This window comes from Engraulis encrasicolus, chromosome 15 (genome assembly GCF_034702125.1).
Source record: "Engraulis encrasicolus isolate BLACKSEA-1 chromosome 15, IST_EnEncr_1.0, whole genome shotgun sequence".
In the NCBI taxonomy this organism is placed as follows: domain Eukaryota; kingdom Metazoa; phylum Chordata; class Actinopteri; order Clupeiformes; family Engraulidae; genus Engraulis; species Engraulis encrasicolus.
In genome coordinates, this window is record NC_085871.1 from 10,735,743 (window position 1) to 10,745,742 (window position 10,000).

Genomic DNA, 10,000 nt, shown 5'->3' on the forward strand with positions numbered 1-10,000 from the left:
ATACACATTTTTCTAAAATGATAAGTTAATGCTATTCAGTGGAATCTTTCATCTGCCATTTACTCACAATTAAGCCCCAGTCAGCTGCAATTAAGCCCCAGGCAACTTCGAACGTAGGTCGTGTGACGTCTCCAAATGTGTTACTTCTCTAAGCTTGTGTGGTATCGGATGCGATGCCATGTTATGGCTTGTTGGTTTGGGGTGCCTTGAAATTTGTCATGAATTGAAAGGGTGCCTCGCCTAAAACAGGTTGAGAAACACGGGTTTAGTCCCCCCCCCCGCCTGACTATTAGCTGTCCTGTGTTTTCTGTTACAGAGGTATACCCAACAAGAAATGTGGCACGATCATCATCAAAGCAGAGGAACTGGGAAACTGCAGGGTGAGTATTGTATTTCTATTTCTGTTAGGTCCATTACAGTCAAGAAACCAGAGGTGTCAAAAGTGAAAGTAAAAGTACTTTTGTGGTGTAATTACAACACTAGCACATGGCATTACATAGCTGTTACACCATTTACTCCATTGTACCTAATGAGATAGATAGACTGTGTTATTACTGAAAAACACTGAAAACCTAACAAGGACCCACCACAAACTTCATCCGACCAGTGCAGAGTTAGCTGATTGTAAGACAAGTACACAGGTCTACTGGATCCTTGAATAAGGTACTTGTGTTGGAAGGAAACTGTGTTTTTTTACTTTTACTTTTTCTTTTGACAACTTTGCAAGAAACACATGACAAGAAATTCTGAATGCAATTTCTTTATTGATTAATGATGAATTAGATTTGACTTTATTTAGATTTATTTTGTATATAAATTAGAGAAGTAATAAATAAGAGAAGTAAATTAGTAAAATAAGAATTGTTTTTCAAGGTTTTATGTTTATTTATGTTTTATTTTATTATTATTTTTACCTTATGTTTTATCTTAATGTTTTAAATGTTTTTTTTGACTCTAATTCATTTCCCTGTTTTCCTTTCATTTACATTTGTTAACTTTGTGAAGCACATTGAGTTGCACCTGTGTATGAAATGCGCTATATAAATAAACTTGCCTTGCCTTGCCTTGCCTTTGTGTGTTTATGTGTATGAATACTGAGTTTCATGTGTTGGTCACATCTTCAGGAGTCGGTGATGATGCAGTTTTGTGGCAACAAGCTGGACAAGAAGGATTTCTTTGGCAAATCAGACCCCTTTCTGGTCTTTTACCGGAGCAACGAGGATGGAACGTGAGTACTACAGGGTGTTTGTGTGCGTGTGTGCGTGTGTACGTGCTTGCATGCATGCTTGCGTGTGTGTCTGCATGCTTGTGTGTATATGTGCGTGTGTTTGTGTGTGTGTGTGTGTGTGTGTGTGTGTGTGGGGGGGGGGGTCTGATTAAATTGCAGTGAGTTTGATTAAATTGCTGTGTGGCTGTGGGGCCCAGGTAAATGGATTTTTAATTTTAAGTGTTTAGTGTAAATATTGATCTCTGACAGGATTGTGTGTGCTGGTGTATGTGTGTCTATTTGTGTGTTTAAACCAACGTATACTGTATGTACTCTCACTCTCCCTGTATCGCTCTCTGTTTCTGTCAAGCTTTAACACACCCTGTCTGTGATATTCAGTGTGATGTCAACACTGCATTACCCAAAAGCCCCTCCAGACATAAGCACTGCTTTTTCTGACTTTTGCGCGCACGCACACACACACACACATACACACACACACACAGACACACGCACACGCACACACACACACACACACACACACACACAAACAAACACACACGCACACGCACACGCACACAGACGCACACACACACGCACGCACACACAGACGCACACGCACACACACACACACACACACACACACACACACACACACACACACTGTGTATTCTCCGTTCGTCTATGTCAGATCTGCCCTCTCTCCCATGAGAATCTCCTGTTCATTGGTATGCAATGAATACTGACGCTCCTCTGAAGTCCACTTTGGAGTTTTTTCCCAAACCACATACACATTGTGCATTATTTCAGTGTCCCATTTTGTCCTAAGATCTTTTTTGGGTAAGGGTGCCATCTGCCTATCAAATACTAAATATCTCAGCCTCCGAAGCACATACAAACATGATATAAGTTACATTTAAAATTTAGAACCTTCATTTTGCACTAGTATAGTGTTCATTCAGCTCTAACATACCCACATCTTTAATAAAACAGCTCAAATCTCAAGAACTTGAATGCAGCGTATATGTCGCTCCAGGACACAATGGGTTATTCGCCACATTCACACACTCACGCACGCAAACACACACGCACGCACGCAAACAAACACGCACGCACGGACGCACACAGACACACACAGACGAAGGTTCTCATTTGCATGTCTGCCTGTCACACATTTGTTTTTATTCAGTCTCCTTATTCATTCTTCAGTCTCCTCATAGGTAGTGACAGGTGGGTAGAGGGTGTGCACTGAAGAGTGTCAGGAGATGTGAACTCCTGAGAGTGCTACAAAGCTCAGCTCTCTGAAGCAGAGGCGGTTCTATGGTCTATTGGGACCCCAAGTGAAAACTGAAAGGATTTTTTAAAAAATATATATGCTTTTAGGGCTTTTTTGCCTTTATTTTGACAGGGCAGTGGAGGAGAGACAGGAAATGAGGAGGGCCGGGGGAATTCATGTTTGAAACGGCGCTGTGGCGCACCGCACTAAGCCCCCCACATTTGGACTTACATTGCCCACGGGGACCCCGCTTCGAGTCCGGCCGGGGTCATTTCCCGACCCTGCCCAATTTCTCTCTCCCAGTCATTTCCTGTCTACTCTCACACTGTCCTACAGTAATAAAAGCCCCAAAAATACTTTAAAAAAAGAAACAAATGACCACTGCTGCAGTTTAAACTGTGAGCTGTAAATCACCATCTACAGCTAATGGCTTTGGGGCCCCAAGTGGCTGTCTTGCTAGCCTGGTGACAAGATGCGCCTCTGCTCTGAAGTGCTCTCTCAAGAGACGATGATACTCCAACTTGAGCCAGTAAGATGCTGATATGTCAGCTGCTGTTGTGAACAGGTGTTAGTGTTGAACCAATTACTGCGTCTGTGATTGCACTTGTCCTGGTATATGTTACATATGTACCTCAGCAGTTATGGACTAAATGTTAACAGTTTTTCTCACACTGGCATGAGTGTGAAATGACTCCCCTCTTTTGTCTTTTTCATCTGTGAGGCTTTCTTTTTTCTCTGTCTGTCTGTCTGTCTGTCTGTCTCTCACTCTCTCTCTCTCTCTCTCTCTCTCTCTCTCTCTCTCTCTCTCTCTCTCTCTCTCTCTTTCATTAATGTAGTCCTTTCCCTCAAGAGACATAGCCAGTTGACTGCAAAGGTCAAAAAGCCCAGACTTGTGTCTTCATCACTTGATTGGTCTGTTTCATATCTGAAATTGGCCTTTTCAGTGCTCTAACAGTAGCTCAGGGTCCTCAACAGGGCCGGCAGGAAAGCCGACAGGGGGGAACAAAGGGGTCAGTGCTCCTGAGCCCCTTGGAGAGAGGGGGCCCAGATTTGGGTCCTCACTCAGTACATTGTATGGACCATATAGTGTGATGCCCTTTAAGACGGCTTTGTCCTCGGCCCGGCCAAAGCTGTCGGAAGCCCTAAGGGGACGGTTCTAGTCAATTTGGTGCCCTAGGCCAGTGGTTCCCAGCCTTTTTCTTCAGGGACCCATGTTTTTACTATTCTAAGCTTTGGTGATCCGCCCGCATGAGAGGGAGTCACAAGATGCCCTTTGTTTCCTGCGAAAACTCATTTTAGTTGTTTCATTCCTCAATTCTTCTTTGGTCAAATATAGATTAATTGTTTGATATAGCACTTACATTGGGTTGCTTCCATGCAATTAGTTAAATGCTTTGTCATTTATTAAACTATACATATTTTAAATTAAACCCCTCAAAATCAAGAGGGCTCCATGACCCTCTGTGGATCTTTGGTGACCCATAAGTTGGGTCCCGACCCATAGGTTGGGAACCACTGCCCTAGGCGAGCCCCCCTTTCTTTTCTGTGCATTTAGAAATTGGCATAAGTGAACAGGGAAGCAGACAGAGGGAGACATAGGGGCCAGTTGTCCAGGGCCCAGGGAGAGGTGGCATGGAATTGGGCCCTCAGTACATTGTATATATTCGGGAGGGGGCTCTATCCGATGACTTTGTCCTGGGCCCTGTGCCAGCGGCCCTGTGTGTAAACATAGTGTTGTACATACTGTATTTTTTTTTTCTCAAAAACATTTCTTACTGACAGGTTAGGCTTAGGAACTGCTTTAGTTACAACTTAAATTGCTATTGCATTCCTTCTTAAGCATTCCTTTTTTGGGCAAATTCTGTGAAACTGCCACAGATTTCGTGTCCGTGTTCATTTCACAGAATTCTAATACTGAGTGCTCATGAATAATAATTGTCAATGCTAAGTTTAAAGTTTTATTTCTCTTGACATTCTAATTTTTTGGGACTTTTTGGGGGGTTACTGACGCCCCAAAGACAGTCGGTGTCCAAGGCGACCGGCTTGTCAGCCTAAGCCTAAAGCACCGGCCCTGCCCCTCAGCTTAATGTATTTTGCCTCTGGCAGTCCAGCATCCCACAGCTCCCGGATTTACATGAACACACTAATAATGTTTTCAGGCCGACCAGTACTGATCCGGTGCTAGTGCCCGCACCATTTACGTTCGGCACTAAAGTGCTTATCCGGTTCGCGAACGCGAACACGACGGCCGGTTTCACGATTAGGTGCGAGGACGGGCACCGGCATGTTTCTCAGTCAGAGTTCCCCCTAATAGTCATTGCCTGATGCTGATGCATGGTTGCAGCGTAGAGTGTGGTACCATAAATGGAGTTTGATAAGAATGCAAAATGCACTTGAACCCTTTAAAAACAGAACACAAGACAACACTATGGAAGGTTGCTTCTTCACCTACTTGATGTATTCAGTGTATAACAGTGGCTACTTTTCGAATTCCAAAACATAATCATTACAGAACTGTAAATGACATTTGGCCTGAATAAAAGGAAAGTAATATTTTGTTTCATATCTGAAATTGGTCTTTTCAGTGGTCTAACAGTAACAGGGTTCAGGCTGCTCCTCAGCTTATTATCTCTTCGCCTCTTGTAGTCCAACAGATGTGTCTGGCTAAAGGGCATCACCGCAGGACAAGGGCAGCCTCCCACAGCTCCGGGATATCTTGAACTAATAGACTAACAGAGTCAGCGCAGCCTGGTGCAGTGTTTGTAGCCTTGGGCTTGGTGTACAGTGATTCTCAAAGTGTGGTCTGGGGACCACTGGTGGTCCGCGACAGTGCTCAGGTGGTCCGCGAGGGGATTTCTACTTTTACAAGACTAGCTAGAAGTAGGCTATATATGTAACACAATTACAAAGCGAAACATAGCTGAAGTATTATTTTCACCACAAAAAGGCAGGCTTGTAATGTGAATACATTGCATCGAAATTAGCAGTGTCAATTAGCACCCGTCAACATTTTTAAGGGGGACAAAGTGGTCCTCAGCATGAACAAGTTTGAGAAACACTGTATACTATAGTAGATGTAGAGCCTTACAATGTGCACTGTTCTGCCAGTGGAACACTAGCATTCATTGAAGAGACTTCACTACCATAGTAGTACACTACTCTGACACAGTGCCTTTTACAATACATTATGAGTTGGTCATTGACATTGTGGCAAAGTTTAAAATGAGAACACAGAAATGCTTAAAGCCCAGAGTATGACATGAAACCTTCAGAAAATACTAATGCTGCGATCATACCGCCGGCGTTGAAAGAGCCACAACGCTGCTGACTCCTGCCTGGAAAGCACCGGCCAGGGGCGTTGAACGACGCAAGCGATTCAACCTGAAGTGTTCGGCCAGGAATCTTGACCAACCGAAGCTCATGTTTAGAAAAATGTGAACATTCCATTGGCTGCCGCCCTACTGCCGCCGAGCTCATTACATATTTTTAGATGAAGTTCAACTTCTGCCGCCCTCAGCTTTTGACGCTTTCGACTCCCTCGCCTCTAGAAACGCTCCTGACGCGTTTGCCTCGTTCGCCGCCTGCTCTCCCTTACAAAGTCAATTACTTTCGCATCTTTCCACACGTTCAACGCCCGCGGTGTGTCCGCACGGTAAGGGAGTGTGGTCTGGGTAGATGTCTTTGTCTTTTCGGAGTGTACTTTTGGAAGTCGAATGGAAGAAGAAAACGCTACGATATCAGAATTGCAAAGTACAGTTTTTTTTCATTAAAAGAGGATTATAATCTCGCAGTTATGGACTCCTCTATTTCAAATTGTTGGACCGACAGAAAATGACGAGATTTCCATAATTTGAAAATTCTACGCGTCTCGTGCTTAGAACAACACATGCTGACTGGTGCTTGTAGCTTTGGACGTGGTTCAATAGTTGTCACAAATCTGCACACAAACGTGCTCATAGCCCAGAGCATAGACCATTCCTGTACATATTTTTTTAAGCTTTAGAAAACCATAAGATTTTTTTGCTACATGCAGTATTTACCCATGTGATGTCTTTAACTTGCTCACAAAATGATCTTGGTAGATTTTGATATCTACTTTTATAACTAGTGACTGAAATGTCTTTCTTGTTAAGAAGAACATGATCTCAAAATTCTACTTTTGGAAAGAATATTATGATCTCAGAAATATAGTATTTAATGTTGGTGGAACCAGAGAACAAATGAGATTCTCGAATGTTTGACACGTGTTTGACAATCCTATGGTGTAGGATTTAGAACCAAAAAATATCCTAAGCCCACCTGTGGCAACTTTGTGCAGATTACCAATGCTGATCTCCATTTTAATTTGCTCAAACAGTGTGAACTCACCCCTTCATAGCGTGTTAGGCTGGCTGTGAAATTGCAAATGCATAGTTATTCACAATGTAATTCATGCCGCATGCTGAGGTGTTCACAGTTATTCCCGGACACCTACCCTGAGGTCAGAATTCCTTGTGACTTCATGTCCTTGGTAGACACGCTTGGTTTATCCTGTCTTAAATTACGTTGTCTAGGTGTGTGTGTGTGTGTGTGTGTGTGTGTGTGTGTGTCTGTGCGTGCGTGCGTGCGTGAGTGGGTGTGTGTGTGTGCGCGTGTGTGTATACGCACACAACAGTGACCATGTGTGCATACATGTGTGTCAAGTGTGTATGCACATTTGCAAATGATTTGAGCTGTTTAGTTTGTGTGTATTGTGTGTGTTGGTGAGATCCATGTGTGTGTGTATGTGTGTGTTGAGAAAACCAAACACTGTATGTCTTAACAGTCAGTTAAATCATAACATGACTGTGTGTGTGTGTGTGTGTGTGTGTGTGTGTGTGTGTGTGTGTGTGTGTGTGTGTGTGTGTGTGTGTGTGTGTGTGTGTGTGTGTGTGTGTGTGTGTGTGTGTGTGTGTGTTTGTGTCTGTGTGTGTCTCTGTGTATGTTTTGTTTGCAGTTTCACCATCTGCCATAAGACGGAAGTGATAAAGAACACACTGAACCCGGTGTGGCAGGCCTTTAAGATCCCCGTCAGAGCCCTCTGCAATGGAGACTATGACAGGTGAGTAGGGAAGTTGGCACAGGGTGGGGAAATGCACCTACAACAGCATTCTGTGGGACCTTTGGGCATTACTGGCACCCATAAGACATTTGGTGACCTAGGCCAGTGGTTCTTAACCTTTTTTTCTTAACGCACCCCCTTACCGGTGCCCAAGACTAGCCGCGCACCCCCAACCCAAACTTCTAAATGTGCATAGGCACAAAAAAAATATTTAAGTTATTAATTACAATGATTCTTCCTTGAGACATTAATCAAAACCTCAATGACTTTAAATGGGGACCAAAACATGTTTAAATTTGGTTTTGTATGGCCTAATTAAAATGTTCCCAAGCAGAATTTTGGTCAAAACATGAACACAAACAAAATTCCGCGCACCCCCTGGAATCTCTGGCGCACCCCAGGGGGTGCCCGCACCCCAGGTTAAGAACCACTGACCTAGGCCTACAGGTGAGAGGCTAGATACACCCATAGCAGGGGAGTCTTTTGAGGAGTAAAGCCAGGCTCACACTATATGACTCCCGATATGGTGTCCGATTTTGAAGTCGGGTTGCGCCGCACACTAGAAGAGAATCGCAACTGTCAATCCGATCCCCGATCGCAAACACACAGACAATGCCCGACGTTCTATTTCGAGTCGTAAATATCAGTGTTTTTTTTTTTTTTTTTGACTGAGCTTTGAGTATTTATTTATTTATTTATTTTTATTTTTATTTTTATTTATTTATTTTTTTTTAAATCTAAACCCATCCACCACCCCCCCCTAATGGAGGACTTTTTTTTTTTCTTTTTTCTTTTTTTTTCTTTTTTTTTAAAATCTTTGTCTTTTTTGTATTTCTCCTTTTTACTTCGATGTATTTCTTTCACATCATAATAATATAACATAATAACATAGCTCAAAGATGTAATTAAACATCAAGTTAATCATACAAAGGCCATAATAAACAAAGTAAGATTAGATAGTAACAAATAATACAATAGTACTGAAAAAAAAATACATAAATAAATAAATAAATAAACAAATAAATAAATGAAGAGACTTCTAGCAGCTATATCTTTTAGAGTTTTCATTTTAGGCTAGTTTATTATTTGTCTTTCTTCACTCCAGTTTTCCTAGTGTTCCCTCAAATATCAGTGTTTGATTAGTACAAATTTGTGATCGGCGACTCTTTGAGCCGACAAAGTTCTATCTTAGAACGTCGCACACGACGAGGAAATTTTGCCCGACAGTCGCTTGGTTGATCGATGGTTCTGGGAGAGTAACAATCCACAGATTGTCGTAAGGGGTTTTTTCAGCCGATAGTCGTGTAGTTTGAGCCTGGCTTTAGGCTTTCCCCCCAGATCTTTCGAGAATTTTACTCGAACATTCTACAGCTCCCATAGCACTCCTGCTGAGCAGTCAAGACATCATACTGATAACTCAGAAATAACAATTTCTGAAATTCTAATCACATACTACCTATGCGATGGTTGGGCCATGGTTGGGGGTGGGGTGCTGGCTAGGGGCGTCGCCCAGGGCAGGTTGGGTATGCCAATGCACCTATAACAGAAGGCTGAACAGTAAAATAATGATAATGATAATGATAATGCTAATGCTAACTTCAATTCAAGAAAAAAAATAATCCGACACTATTCTAAGAATGTATGGTCCCCTTTGACTTTCATGTTACTGTAAATTAAACTCTTTGAGCGTTGGATTAACACTGTGGTCCAAACCGTGTTAAATCAGACTCTTAAAGTGTTAATTCAACAATTCAAGAGTTAAATTAAATCGATTGGGACCATTATATTCTGAAAAAAATGTTGAAGTTACACAGCGTTTTTTTTTTACTGTTCGACTGTTTGATAGATGTCTGGATTTTACTCTGCTCATCAAATTGGTATAGGCAGACATTTTTCTGCTAATGGTTTTCTAGAGGCAGACAACTCTTTGCTAATCGGTAATATAATAAGCATTTTGCATTTTTATGAGCAGCAAAATGTCAGGACATTTCAAACATGCTCCCTAACAGACACAAAATATTCACTGGCAAATAATGGAGTGAAGTAACGGAACGTTGTCCACTGGTTTAACAGTTGAGTATGCATATAATTTTTCAGCTGGGGATTTAGCGTTCCTTTCCTTGCTTGTATTGTAAGTATGGCAATGACTGTGTGTGCATGTGTGTGTCTGTGTGTGTGTGCGTGTATGTGTGTGTGTGTGTGTGTATGTGTGTGTGCTTGTATGTGTGGGTGTGTGTGTGTGCGTGTGCGTAGGTGTGTGTGTACATGTGTGTATGTGTGTGTTCCATTGCACATGCTATTTCCTTGTGTCCTCTACAAGAGACATGTGCTGCCTGCAGAGTGTAGTAACAGCCTTGGCAGGGCGGTCTTTTGTGTGTGTTGACTTTCTAATTTGACAAATCCTTTCTTTGCTTTTTCTTCTCCCCTAATGCTGTGT

General features: G+C 42.4%; 1 protein-coding gene across 2 annotated transcripts in view; it reads left to right on the top strand.

Annotated features, from left to right (window-relative positions):
* LOC134463764 (copine-8) overlaps positions 1–10,000 on the top strand; it is a 195,305-nt gene that overhangs the window by 126,784 nt on the left and 58,521 nt on the right. For both annotated transcript variants that reach the window (XM_063217026.1, XM_063217027.1), the window contains exons 7-9: positions 317–380; positions 1,125–1,228; positions 7,459–7,563. In XM_063217026.1, coding sequence (XP_063073096.1) covers positions 317–380; positions 1,125–1,228; positions 7,459–7,563 — 273 coding nt within the window. The remainder of the gene's footprint in view (positions 1–316; positions 381–1,124; positions 1,229–7,458; positions 7,564–10,000) is intronic.